Source organism: Anarrhichthys ocellatus, unplaced genomic scaffold, assembly GCF_004355925.1.
Source record: "Anarrhichthys ocellatus isolate YVR2014 unplaced genomic scaffold, GSC_Weel_1.0 scaffold85, whole genome shotgun sequence".
Lineage (NCBI taxonomy): Eukaryota > Metazoa > Chordata > Actinopteri > Perciformes > Anarhichadidae > Anarrhichthys > Anarrhichthys ocellatus.
Window position 1 is genome coordinate 744,268 of NW_022280115.1, and position 14,461 is coordinate 758,728.

The 14,461-nt window shown below is 41.2% G+C and overlaps 2 protein-coding genes across 5 annotated transcripts in view; one reads left to right on the plus strand and one right to left on the minus strand.

Annotated features, from left to right (window-relative positions):
* Positions 1-3,303, plus strand: part of LOC116398538 (choline transporter-like protein 5-A) — a 38,826-nt gene extending 35,523 nt beyond the window's left edge. Inside the window, exons 19-21 of one of the 2 annotated variants that reach the window (XM_031874913.1) lie at positions 83-171; positions 758-842; positions 1,329-3,303. In XM_031874913.1, the coding sequence (XP_031730773.1) occupies positions 83-171; positions 758-842; positions 1,329-1,330 (176 nt within the window). In that variant the 3' untranslated portion in view covers positions 1,331-3,303. Of the gene's footprint in view, positions 1-82; positions 172-757; positions 843-1,271 lie in introns of both variants that reach the window. The other variant, XM_031874912.1, reaches the window with a different exon arrangement.
* On the minus strand, positions 1,226-14,170 carry atg10 (ATG10 autophagy related 10 homolog (S. cerevisiae)). 3 transcript variants are annotated; one of them, XM_031874917.1, is made up of 7 exons: positions 9,838-14,170; positions 8,933-9,039; positions 8,669-8,821; positions 8,346-8,523; positions 5,977-6,074; positions 5,783-5,877; positions 1,226-5,703 (listed from the first exon to the last, which is right to left on the minus strand). In XM_031874917.1, the coding sequence occupies exons 2-7, from the start codon at positions 9,035-9,037 to the stop codon at positions 5,577-5,579; spliced, it is 756 nt and encodes a 251-aa protein (XP_031730777.1). In that variant the 5' UTR covers positions 9,038-9,039; positions 9,838-14,170; the 3' UTR covers positions 1,226-5,576. The 3 variants fall into 3 exon arrangements, with proteins under 3 accessions (XP_031730777.1, XP_031730775.1, XP_031730776.1); XM_031874915.1 differs by having other exon boundaries at positions 9,805-14,170; XM_031874916.1 differs by having other exon boundaries at positions 8,933-14,170.
* Between the last annotated feature and the right edge of the window lie 291 nt (positions 14,171-14,461).

The window sequence follows — 14,461 nt, forward strand, 5'->3', positions numbered from 1 at the left end:
TGTGTGTGTGTGTGTGTGTGTGTGTGTGTGTGTGTGTGCGTGTGCGTGTGTGTGTGTGTGTGTGTGTGTGTGTGTGTTTCAGGTGTGATTGCATACCTCTTCTTCATGAGGAGGATCCCTGTTATCCAGGACGAAGTGCCCAATCTCAACTACTACTGGGTCCCCCTGCTGGTCAGAGTCTCTCTCACACACACACGCGCGCACACACACGCACACACACACATTGTGCATACATGGACATGTATGATGTCTTTTGGCATTATTGTTAAAAAAACGTGTAATTCTCGAAGCACCTCAAAGGGTGAAATGCACCTCTAACTTTGCTGCAAGCAAATACCATCTTGGTGCTCCTTTTTTAAAATTCGCTCCTTTTTTTTAAATTCACACAAATTTAAATGATGTAATTGGGTGAAAATATCATCAGTGCAATATCTTTAGTAAGTGGGAATTTGAGACGGGGCAGATAGTGGTTGCAAATTATGCGCAAGTCATGGTGCTATCAGCGGTTGCTAACCATTTTTTATGAACTCACCCCTGATTTGGGGACAACTTATTAGCTGCAACTTGTGTCAGGGAGACACCCTAAATCTGAACAGTAATCAACAGGATAATAAATGATACCAACAAGCAATGAAAATACAAAGAATTCATATATAAAAAATATACAGTGGATTGTTAAGACAGTCCGTTTTTTACGTCATTCCTTCGTCTGTAATCAAATCTGCTGTAGTTGTCCAACACGTGTCTCTCTCGTCAGACGGTGGTGGTCGGTGCCTACCTGATCGCTCACGGCTTCTTCAGCGTCTATGCCATGTGTGTTGACACGCTCTTCCTCTGCTTCTGTAAGTAAACACGGCCATTACTGTGTTCAGGACTGGTGCTTTGTAAGACATCATAAAATAGCCCAGGTCAAGTGTACAAACCATGGACGAACCCTGTGTCTGAGTTCTGGTCTTAAATTCTAGAAAATAATTCTAATTGCCACACTGTGTAGTGTGAATTCTGTGGTCACATGATGTTCATCTCCTCTGCATGTGTCTATTTAACAACACTAATGTCTCTCTTTCTTTTTGTCTTTACTTCCCATCCACACATCTCCATTTGACCTTTGGCTTCAAACTTGAACTCCATCCTGGATTTGCTCGCCCTGCGTCATACCCATCCCTCCACACGTTCATCATAATCCATCTACCCATCATCCATCCATCCATACCTACTTTTTCTCCCACGCTTCCATTTGATCTGTCCCTCCATTTAATCGATCCAACCAGGTGATGACTTGGAGAGACATGATGGTAGTTCAGAGAAACCTTTCCTCATGTCCCCAGAGCTGCACAGAATTCTGGGAAAATCCAGTCAGTCGCGTTGATATCCGATCCTCCTACCCACTGTGTCAGCAGCCAGTCTGGTCGGTCTTCATCCAACAGTCCTGCACAGACGTCACCTGGCCCATGTCTCTCCACAATAGAAATTAGAGACTACAGAAGGACAACGGGTCTGATCCTCTGTGGAGACCCTGTATACTACGTTCACTACCAATAAACCTGTGTTGACAGACAGGAGGGCAACTCCTCCTGAAATCTAAATGTGAACAATGTATTAAACCAATACTTCAATCAGAAAGGAAGACTTTTTAAAACACACCGAAGTCGGAACCAGATGAAGGTTAAATGAGGCTCTGCTGGATCCAGGGGGTTCTGCTGGACCGTTTCCCTCTGCAGCGGATCCCTGCTGCACCAATGCACTGACTTACTGCCTGTGTTTTTAACGCTGGGCCATTCTTGGTCTCATGTAATATTTAAACCCTCAAACAAGTAAGTGAGAAGAATGCCGTTTTGTATGAAGATTCAGGAGTGAATTCACGAAAGGATTGTTCTGCGAATAAGACGTAAAGAAACTGTGTAGTTCTCAAAGCACCTCTAACTGTGCTGCCAAGCAATAGTGTGTCAGTGCTCCTTTTTTAATTTATTCAGACATTAGATTTTTATTTAATAGGGATAATGTAATTTAACATAGTTTCAATACAAAGCATGACACTGTGTGTGCTACAGAGAGTTTAACCCTATTTCCTTTACAAACTATTGTCCCTAGTTGGGTTTTCACGTTCAAATGTAATTACAATATATATTCACACTATTGGAGCAAAATTTGGCCCTTTTTATGCAAATGAGCTTCAGTGCAAAAACAGTCCAATTCACAAAGATCAGCACTGATAGACACACACAGTTACAGTGAAATTATTTGCGTCTTTAGGAAGTTTGTGATAATAGAAGCACATTTATTTGTGGGATGCAGTGACAGTTGTATCATGAAAAATTAATGAATAAAGCGAAAGACACATTTATAGTTTCTCCTGCGCTGGGATTGCCGCAAATGTTTAATAAACTCAAACAATGTACTCTTAAAAGAAGAGATAAGTAAGTAATCTGTTTTCCTCGTTAATGGTGTATTATTTCACCAACCAGCATATGTGTGAGAGGCGTATACAGGCACAATGGAAAGAAAAAAGTGAAATGAGCCCATGTCCGACCCGAGCCCGGCTCAGTCGTCTGGTGTGGCGTGGCCTGGACTGTAGGTTCACCTCAGACCAAAACACAGTACAGTGCAGCTGGAGCTTCAGCCAGCCATACTGAAGACCTCAATACACACACAGTCACAAACTGTCACTGTAACATTCCTCACTTGTATGACAATAGTATTTAATATTGAATCAGTATACTGTATAACAACATCTCTCTGAAAACCAAGAGTCAAACCCACGAGGTCTTTAGGATTTGGTCAAATTCTGGATTAGTGCTTCCTTTTCAGTCCAGTCTTGATATGTCTTTTTTATGATGTAACAGAGGAAGTTCTGCAAACATTTTATTTTTATTTAAAAGGGACCATCATAGCTTTAAGCTAATTTGCATCTGTAGTCCCATGGCAGGTCAAAACAAGGAAAGCACCATAGCAAACAGTACAAGGTAAAGACATGATACAAAGATATACAAAACACACAAATGTGTGTTTGTCAGGTAAAAGCAAGTCATAAAGACCATCAGACTCGAGGTCAGTGACTACTAAAGATATGGATTTACACAGAGACAACAGGTCTGTTGTATTATGAGGAAAACACTGTTCACAATGAGTTCAAAATGTTAAACCACGGTCTCAAGCAATGTACACTCCCTGTTCATTTTTATAAGATGGATTAATTTTTGTATTTGCAATGTGTTTGTTTTTATTTGTAATTTCGGACAGAATGCAAATATTATTGATTTACAATACAAACAACTTTGGACCCAGCACTGAACCTTGTGGAGCCCCGTGTGTGAAGTCATTTATCATTGTTTATTTGCACATACTGAGCTTTTCACTGCATATCTTTTACTAATGTCGCAGTACAAGTTTCAGTTTGTTTCCTCAGGATTACAATGTACCACAGAGAAGAGCATAGTGCTGGAAAAGATATGATCGATGTATGATTTAAAAGCGGAGGAGTAACCTTTAATTCTAGTATATCAGAGTTGAAACTCTTCAAAGGATCACACAGGTTCAGATCATTTACGAATTAGTACAATCAGATATCAGACATCTACCTTGTTTATCATGTGGTTTATCATGCAGATCTGTGAATCAGGATCATCACCCTTTGGGTTTTCTAAAGATACTCAATGTTTTTAAGGGGACAGAAAAGAGAATCGGTGCGTAACCCATCATAACAAACTAGAATACCAGCAATAGCTACAGGACAGCAACAAAGCCCTTCAAGTAGAAACGATACCTTTCATTAGTTCAAGTTAAGCGTTCACATCGTCTGGTAAGTCACTGACGAGCCCGCTAGGTTAGCAGATCTTTGACAAACGCTTGAAGGGTCAGCGAACATGTGGGTTTCCCCTCGTGATACCACCTTCATTTAGCAGTTTAGATGAATCAACCTTCAGGGCTTGTTCATCTTCATCAAAGAGCTTCCTCTTCTTGTTGGGTTCTGTGGACAGGTCTTCTAACCTACCTGCATGACTCGGATCTTGTCTTGATTATCATGATTTGCAGAGCTGAGGATTGCAGTGCACCCGGCGGCCTTTGAGACCTTTGAGATAATCAGTGGAGCAGGGAAGGTCTCCGGACCCAGGATGTCAAGTAGTCACTTTTCCAGCAAAGCAACTGAATTGCCCTTTGGGATTCAAGAGTCACAAGCGTCAATTCCAGTTGTCCAGCTCATTTGTTTTGGATGGGAGTTCAGACACCTGTTTCTACACCCTTTATTATCGTTTTATCGTCCTCTATGTCATCATCTGATTTTCTGCCTGCCCCAGTCTCTCTTTGATATCCAATTTGACCCCATTAATTGGAGTCAGAACTATTTGGAGCTAAAGTTGTCCTTCAGGGCTGCGATTGCCTCTCCCTGCTGTTGCCTAAGTTTGTGCTTCATAGCATATTCTCCTGTTTACTGTTGGTCAGCCCCGTCCTGAGCAGTTTGAGACCATTGAGACGACATATCACTCATACTTATTTAATGTAGGAATTCAATCGTTTTTAACACAGGAGAATTGTTCAATTTAGCAATTGTTCAACTGGCTGAGAGATTTTGCAGCTGCTAGTTACATCCCTCCTTCCCCTACTCTGGTGTGCTTTAATCACCTCATGCGCTCCAGTATACCGAACACTGTGTTCGTTCTTTTTTTTTTTTTAAATCTTCCTCCTCTGTCTATCTCTTCCAAACACTTATCCACACTCAGGAAATGACAATTCACAACAAAGTCTGACATTAATCTGAGTAATAAACTACACCTGTGTGGGGCAGATTAAGCATGAGGGACAATATGTCCTCCTGAGACCTGATCACTGAACCAGACAGATTTACACAGCTCATGCTCAGCGATCATTACGATGTGTGCAAATTCTGTTTTATCTCAGTTGATGTGGACATGGTGCAATTGTTCTGTGTTGGTATGAAGGGTATACAAAACATATTTAAACTAATTTGCTTCTTCGAAGGTTCTCTTTACGGTATTCAGAGAATTAATATAGAATTAAACAACTATTATCTATGTGAACATATAGAGAGTAATGCCTCTCCCTCAGAATCACAGATTCTCTGTGCTAGGTTTACACAGCCAGGCCGGCCGCGTGTGCTTTTAGTGCATGTTAGTGCATGTGATCGTGCCCCAGGTAAACACTGTCAGCACTGTTAGCGTTGCTTGAACAGTTAGCGCAGTTATCACCGTTAGCTGCTTGACACCGGCTCAGCTATCGCCATTGAGAGCTGTGTGGAGGCAAGAGATATTCTCTCATTTCTTTAGGAATATGCCCCATGTACACATAATATCTTAAGTAATACTACAAGTATTGAAACTCGTTTTTGACACAGGGGCCCTCTACAAAACACAACCTCCAGATCAGGTACAAACGCAGAAGATACCCAAGGCCCTTATTACTATTTCAGGTTTTTTTGTGAAATGAAATGAACACAAAAAAATATGACACACTAACAACCCTGTGTCTTCAGCGCTTCTGAGGATTTCGGGCACCGGGGCAGTTGCCCGGTTCATAATCCAGCCTCAGTACAGAGAGACTCCACGGGGATGCCGACAGCCTTAGTTTGGCTCGGTGCTGCTGCCGGGCGAGGCTGCAGGACAGAGCTGGGTGGAGTACTTCAGAGGGACGTCCAGACCCACCACAGGACCCACAACACTGAGCCACGACAGCACGTAGTTCACCGGTCTGCAAAGACACACAGAGACAGATATCTGATAAACACTTTATGAGGTGAGGAACCCTCTGCAACCGGTTTCTTTCCTACCTGTGTTGGTCCTGAGCCTGCAGCACGGGCCTCATGAACTCCTCTGTCCTGCAGGGGTGGAGCATGAAGAAGGGCTGACCCAGCAGAGGATGCTCCTGACACACAGGCACAGAGCGGAGAGGTCAGTGGAGCTCTGAGGAGGGGGGGGGGGGGGGGATTGAAACAGCTGACGGCTGCGTGCGTCCTGGTTTTACCTGCAGAGTGATGGTATTCAGAGGGCTGCTCTGAAGCCGAAGCCTGAAGCTGGGATGGACGGAGCTCCACACCTCCTCCAACGACAGGCTCCTCCCCTCTGACGTGGTGACACGTGAGGAAGAAGACAAAGCACAGATATCACTAAGGGCATACACAGAAAATACTGTACACAACGTGTTTTACAGCAGAAACTGATGGGAACGTTTGTCTGATGTATGGGTCTAATCAGTGGCGGGCTGTGCATTTTATACCTGGTCCTACTGTGCTGTCCTTGTTTCTAGGGGTGTAATACTACACGTATTCGTATTAAACCGTTCGGTACGAGGCTTACGAACCGAACAATACGTTTGAATAATACCAGTGCATTTGGAAAATGCAGAAGCTTAAATTGTGGAAAATGTAATGTTTTCGGTGGACTACGCTCACGTAACAGACAACGGACTGTGACCTCTGAACTCGGAACAAAAAAAAGCCAAACAAAAGACAGCTGAGGCCACGCACTTCTGAGAGGCTACGCTAAACTAGCTTAACAAACAATAACTCTACTCATGACGGTATACTTCGTAATTAACGGATAATGCATATAGTCCAACTCTATATAATTAACACGACAACAACAAACTCACAAGAACCAGTCACATATGAAGACAACAAAGCATGACAAAACCGATTCTCCTCCTCCTTCAGCCATTGAGTGTTAAAAAAACAAAGCTAGATAAAAAAAAAAAATCTACACCAAGCAAAATGCAAAAAATGTCCTAATTTCTTCCATATCTTTCAATTTGAACTCTTACTACTCCAACAAAGCTCTGATGGCTACTTTAAGTTTCGTTTCACGATAGTCACGTGCTCGCCCACTGGCCAATCACAGCACACGCTGCACCTCACTGCAGCGCTGCACATGAAAACTGAGCTGCACGTAATGCTGACGTATTTGTAGGCCAGCTAGCAGGCTCTGACACGTCAAAGAATACGCCCAACATGTCAAACTAAAGATCTGATTGGTTGAACACTATGACAATCAACAATATCATCCCCATTCACTTAAACTGCACATGGATTCACTTGTGAGTCTGCAGGCCTCGGGTCTCTGTTCTTACCTAGAGACACAGAGGTGAGATCTGATTGGATAAAAGCTCTACTTAAAACAAGCTGCACTGGAAGCAGAGCAACTGAGGAACACAGTAGCTGTGCAATGAGAACATAAGATAATGGGAAAAATATTAGAATACATGTAGTGTGTTTATGAAAAAATATTAAATGATAAAATAGCTATAACTTTGTGATTCTGTTTAGGCCAGCAGAGAAGGCTTAGCTGGCCCTGACGGCCCACCACTGGGTCTAATAAAAAGAAACGCAGCGTTGTGTGTTTATGTGTGTGTGTGTGCAAGAACTGTGCAGTTCTTTGTTTTGCTTTGTGGTTGTAGCCGCTGTGGAGATTTTGTATATTAATCATTTATAATCAGTTGTATGCACATGCTGAAAAGTGTCGTCTGTAAAAAATGAATATATCGTTGGTTTGGACATTACATGGAATCAGTAATCTCTTTTAAATCGCTTCTTAAAGGGACAGTGTGGAGTACTGAGGCTGCAGATTGCAACCGACTGAATACCCCTCCGCTCACTCCTCCCTTTCCAAGAGTTAATGTGAGCCAACCGTGGCAACGCCGTTTGCCTCACTTAAGAGGCCGTCCATACCGTAGTAACACTACTATAGGAGCAACAGAAGTCAGACGGCTGTCGGTACCACGGTTTTACACTCTTACCGCAGTTTAACGAGCGTGTAGAGAACAACATAAAACTTAGAAATCCGTAAGGCTCTCTCTAGAGTCAGTGTTTCGTTAGTCCCTTCTGGGCTACGGTAGAAACATGGTGGTGCAACATGGCGGACTCCATTAAGAAAACCAGCTCTACAGGTGAAGGGCTCCTTCTCAGTAAACAAAAACAACAAGACAATGATTCTTATTTTCAGGTGATTATAGACGAGTGAAAAGATAGTTATGAATATTAAATTCCAGTTCTGCTAATAGATCCCCCGAAAATGTACACACTGGCCCTTTAAAACCCTTTTTATAGACTTGCTTTTATGTGACATCACTGTCTTTGTGTTTTTTGTCTTTGTGTCTAAATTTGACTTTAGTCGTGTCCTGCTTTTGCTTTTCTTTGTCTGTCACTTTGTAAACTGTTTTTAAAGGTGCTATATGAATAAAGTTGTTATTAGAGCTCTGTGGTGTGATTGTAATGCGTTGATATCATATAACATCATCATATACTGTACATTATGCATTCACATTCAATACACCATAAACTTCATGTCACACAGTCAGAGTAGCAGTGTGTGTGTGTGTGTGTGCAGTGACCGTCTCACCCTGAGTGAAGGCTCTGAAGTAGAGCACAGGAGCAGCATAGCTGCAGGAGTGCAGGATGTGATACTCGTACTGAAGCACCTGGCTGCTGCCTCCAGACACTGTACAGACCCCGTCATCTTCATCATCATCTATGGCACCGCTAACGCGGTCAGTATCTACTGAGGCAACAAGAGTAGACTGGAGGAGGTGGTGAATGGAATAAAGTTAATGATTGTGCATGTTATTCGTTTAACATTTTAGTTAAAGGTTAATTTTAACACCACTGAAGGATATAATTCTGTCATATTTAGTCAAGGCAAAGATAAATGTTGGCATGTTTCACCTCTTCCTTCTCCCGTCCCTGCTGATCGGGACAGGACTGACAGGAAGTACGTGGCTCCGAGTCCGAACCAGATCCTTCCTGGTCACGAGCCGGGCTTGGGTCGATGACGACCGACCTGAGAGCGGTCTTCCTCAGGTAGCCCTCCTCCGAACCCTGCAGCCCCGGATCAGAAAGCACCGTTAACCACGTTCACGGACTTGACATGTGACAAGTCCGTTAACCACGTTCACGGACTTGACATGTGACAAGTCCAGACTTCCTCACCTGGACGGCCTTCCAGCTCCAGCCGTCTCTCAGCTGCTCCGACCGCTGCAGGAGCAGCCTGCAGCAGAGACGGAAGCTCTCCTCATCCAGCACACAGCGGCTCATCTCTGCAAGGGGACACGGTGGAGGGGGGGAGGTACATGAGTGGTATGACTAGTAATACATTACCGTTGTTATATGATATACATACAGTTTTACAGTTACATTTCAACAAACGCTTGTATGTGTCTGTCTTTGTGTGTGAGTGTCTGTAACATGTTGATAACTATTGCTCAGCAAGATATACCTTCTCTTCCTAATAGGAGTATATTACATCTGGAGATATCTCTGAAAATCTGGTATTACAGAGTTGAATTTGTCCAAATAGGTGTTCCCTACTTCAGTGAACATTTGACATTTCAGGAGGAAGTGCGTCACTGAGCCTGTACTCGGTGAGGATCTGTCCCTGCATTCTATCTCTAACAGCAAAGAGACATTCTGATGATTCATCATCTTTTTTGTAGGCCCATACAGTATATAAACCTTCTTCTACTGCGTTTGACAGTAGAAGAAGGTTTTACTTGTTTTGCTCCAGTAAAAGTAGTCATTGTGCAGAATGGCCTCTTTCATAGATATTATATTAACATTGAAGTACAGGCAGCACTTTAGTATTGTTGCTGGCGGAAGTGTAGCTTCTTTTAAATACTTTAAACACTGTTGCGTATTTATAAAATATATATATTTTATAAACTGTTCATTTTTTTAATGTGCAATCTTAATCTGAATAGTACTGTGCAGTCAGATAACTGTAGTGCAGTATAAAGTACACTATTTCCCTCGGAACTGTGGTGAAGCAGAAGTATAAAGTAGTAAAAATACTTCAGTACAAGTACCTCAGAATGCAGTTCAGTACTTGCGCAATGCACCTTAATCTCTGCTACCGACGGGGGAATGTGTGTGTACCGATGAACCCTTAACGTTACACGAAGTCATCAGCGCATGCGTAGAACGTGACGCGGCGTGACGTCACCGTGTGGCCGACGGGAGGTTCCGACCCAAACGAAGCTCTTCAAACACACAAACACAGAGCAACAGACACCGGACACTTTGTATTCCACTCGTACTGCTGGACGAGTCACACGAAGGAACAGCAGCTGCAGAACCAACGTTTCACTTCCGGGTCGGGAGATCACGTGACTACTACCGTCACCCTTTAAAATGATTATACAGATCTGTCAAATAACAGATTCATAAGGGAAGGATTGTCAAAATTGCCCAAATGTTTAAAAACCTCTTTGTATAATATAGATTTAATTCAATGTATCTTGTGTCATTCGTTGGTCTTCGAACTGTCGTTTGTCTTGTTGCTTGTCGCTAGATGGCAGCAAATAGCGCATTAGAGCTGCGGCTCTACTGTAGAAACATGTCAGCGCCAGAATGTGTCGTCACTTCACAAGATGGATTCACAAACAATAAGGCAATCATTTCAATGATGAAGTTATCTAACTGAGCAGATACCACATTAACACATTCACACACACAATAACACAATTTTAAAAATGATTATATGAGTATAATAAATCCTAAAAATAAAAATAGTTTTCTGGTAATATATAGAACCTTTTGGCATATTTGGATTTCATTCATTTCAAGGACTATATAGAGTTGAGTTTCATAGTAGCACATGCAGAAGGGTGGGGTCTTTAGAAATGTTGCCTTATGAATAAAGAATTCAGCTAAAATTACAAAAACATATATCCTTTGGTCGATTTTTTTTCTTCACATAAAATAATATACACGTAAAATAATGCTACTATGATCAGTATTTCTGTGGATTTGCTAATTAATCATTCCCAGAATTTTTTCCCAGAATAACTGGGTTTTGGAGCATGCAACAAAGAGAAGCTGTTTCAATATCACCTTTACAGAATAAACTCATTACTCTCAAAGCTGAAACCTAAATCTGAAAAATTCACCGGAAGGGTAAAAATCATTGCTTATCTTCTAATGTACTTCTTTTGTTTTGGGTGGAACATGGTGTTTGAAGAACTTTGTTCTCAGTTAAGATACTGTTAGTTGGTCAAAGGGTATAAACTGTTTGTTATTACAGACCCGGTGAATATGTTGGGGAACCTTTTATTTAAAAAAATGAATTCCATATATAAATGTGGGGATATGAGATGCGGACTGAGAGCACACTGATATTTAGGCTGAATAATTGTTCATCTTCAGTGGATTTCAATGCACATCTAATCATGCTGGTAAGGTAACAAAATGTAATTTTGAATATATAATACAAAACACCTGAACTATCCCTTTAATACTCACTACAGCCATCATGTCTCACATTATATTACACATAATACAAAACAAGTCTTATTTAATGTGACGTCACCAAAGAGGTCCTAATTTGATACAAAACCTTTCCATACAGGTTTGTTGAGAAGCACAATGGATTTCTGCTCAAAATCTTCCTGATTATGACCATAAATAGTTTCACTGTAAATTGAGTTACTGGTAAATGGATTGGAACCCATTATCGATTTGCCCATATAAGAAGTTATAATATATATAACTTCTTTATGAGGTTTGCCAGTTTCAGATAGTTTGCCAGCTCAGACATGAGGAAATCAAAATGTGTTACTGTGCCTTTCCCTTCAATTTTCACATTCAATTTGACATGGTCATAGTCAGGGTCATTTTATTTAATGACAGTTCAAATATGACAAAATGATGAACGTGTTCCAATGCATTTTGAGGTGACTTTCCAGTAATGTAGTGAAATGACTTATGGTCATAATCAGTAACATTTTGAGCCAAAATCCACTGCCCTTCTTAGCAAACCAAAGGGTCAGCGGGTTTTTGGTTCAATGCCTGAAATAATCTCTGTGTCCACTATCAAAAAAGTAATGTTAGCAAAATGGATTCTATGTTGGTTGTTACTCTTTTTTGTTGTAATATTTTCTCAGTTAACACAAACTATTTATTGTTTTGTTCTACGATATAAATACCTCAGTAGACACGCCTCTCATTCATTTTGAAGCTTTTAAGTGTCTTAAAAAAAATGAGACTACAAATCCTATAACGTTAGCTTTTTGCTGCTGCCCATTGTATTCAAAAATAAAAGAAGTGGTGGTCATTCGTGAAAATGATCTTGCTGAACTAATGATCAAAAATCAGATGGAAAAATCCAATTGGCTTTTTGTTGTGGGAACTTGGCCTTCATAAAGAAGTCATCCCTGCACCACTGTAATGGGCAGAGGAAGAGCATCAGTGTATGTGTGACTTCAAACATACATTGAAAAAACTCAACAGCAATGTCTCTTTCCAGAACCCATGAGCTGGTTACTGAAGACAAACCCACAGACCTTGTTGTGAGCAGTTTGGTGTAGGAACTTCTTTCTTTCTACCAAACAACCGTATCACTGGGCAGAAGGAAGTGTGCATCTACTCCGCTGGCTAATATCACAGCCCAGCTGAGGATGAGCTTCTCTAGATTGATAAATAACACTACAGGTAAGATGAAAAATATATATTTTTTGATTTTAGGGTGAACCCCTTTTTGTGCTTTGGTAAAGTAAACCTCAGGGGCTCAGTAGAATCCGTCCTGCCTAAAGAATATCTTTGAAAATAAAGATGAATTGAATGTTCCGTTAAATTGTAGTTGCATCTTGCGGTCACAGCGGTGGCTGTCCAGCAAAAGTCACAGTCTCACTTTAGGGGACGGACACAAAAGACCTCAGTGAGAGACATGGCAAAATAAGCCATTTATTGAAATAGTCAAAAGAAACTAAACATGAACACTTTTTTTTTTTTTTTTTCTCAATCAAGCAAAATGTAACAGTTTCCACGTCGAAAAACACGTCAACACTACGTCTCTGAGACACTCCCACCCAGTTTGATCAGGCAGTTCTGTACCGAGGGCAAAGAGCAACACAGCAGTTTTTTAGTTCGGAATCTTTTGTAACACATAAACCATCAGACGGAGAAAACAAAACTGAAATCCAACACGTCTTTTTAAAATCAAATATATACATTTGTTCTCACAGCATTTACACAGAGAAGAAAAAATAAAAACAAAAGCAAGTACCACAGAAGAACTCTATCTGTCAATCCAAAAGTTGTAAAAAAAGTAAACAGGCTCACCATGTAGAAAGAGGAGAAACTGAAGCATGACGAGACTGCCAGAAGAGTTGGACATTGTCTTTGTTAATGCTGACAGTGAGAAGCAGGAGGGTTTCTCTGGGTTCCAGAAGTAGACGCATGGGAAGGACACATCAGGGTTCTGGACAGGAACATGCTAGAACAACCCTGAGCTCAGAGGGGGGACGGGGGACGGGGGACGGGGACGGTAGGTTCACTTAACTTCAGTCTATTTAGCAAGGAAGGGATGCGTCAAAAAGGTGAAACTTCCTACAACTCCCACAATGCCATTTTACCCAATCATGTTGATTCACTCTTATTTGAACTAGTTGGCTTGTTCATGGTAGGTCTGTAACCACCGTGTGAGACACTTTAAGGCTGGTGTGAAGCCACGCTGAGGCTTTTTCACGAGTGTAATTACGTATGACTTTCATGAGGATTTCATACTTGTGCTTATAACGAATTGTTTTAACAAAAAAGGATCATTTTTGGCCATAAAGGGCCAGTGTGTAGCATTTCGGGGGATCTCTTGGCAGAAATGGAATATACAATTCATAACAAATTACTGTATAATCACCTGAAACTAGGAATTGTTTTAATTAGATTAGAATGAGCCCCAGACAAACCAAATACCAGAGAGATCCTTCAGCGTTGGTTTCGTTACCTGAAGAACACCATAGTTCTCCGATATGCTTGTTAACCTGCGATTCTGTGAGCCACAGAGTGTGAAACCGTGGTACCGCCGTCTGACTACCGTTACTCCTAAAGTGGTGTTATTAGAGCCCAGTATCATGTTAGGTTGTGAAATGGTCAGGTAATGCAATCTATTGGTTTCATGTACAGACAAATCATCTTTTTCATGGTGGACACAAATTAAATGCATCCATGTGACTAAGCAACAGTCAGAGCAAGTGAAATAGTTTTTAATATCCAAAAAGACCACTTTTGGTTTGCGGGAAGGGAGCTGGATTGGTCCAACAAACATAGGACTTCCAACAACAAGGCCGCTTTTCAACACTGCTTTGTGGTTTTAGGGTTATGGTTGTGTTGCCTAAACCTAACGTTTGTTGTGTTGCCTAAACCTAACGTTTGTTGTGTTGCCTAAACCTAATGTTTGTTGTGTTGCCTAAACCTAACGTTTGTTGTGTTGCCTAAACCTAACGTTTGTTGTGTTGCCTAAACCTAACGCTTGTTGTGTTGCCTAAACCTAATGTTCGTTTTGTTGACTAAACCTAAATGTACTTAGTTATTTTAAGCCCAACCATGATGTTTTTCGAAAACTTAATTAAGTGATTTTATTGCCTAAAACCTAAACTTTCATTGTTAACATAATGTGGTCCAAAAACAAAGTTCTGAGCGCCACGGAAAATACAGAATATTCGTGTTTCTGTACATAAAACCAATAGA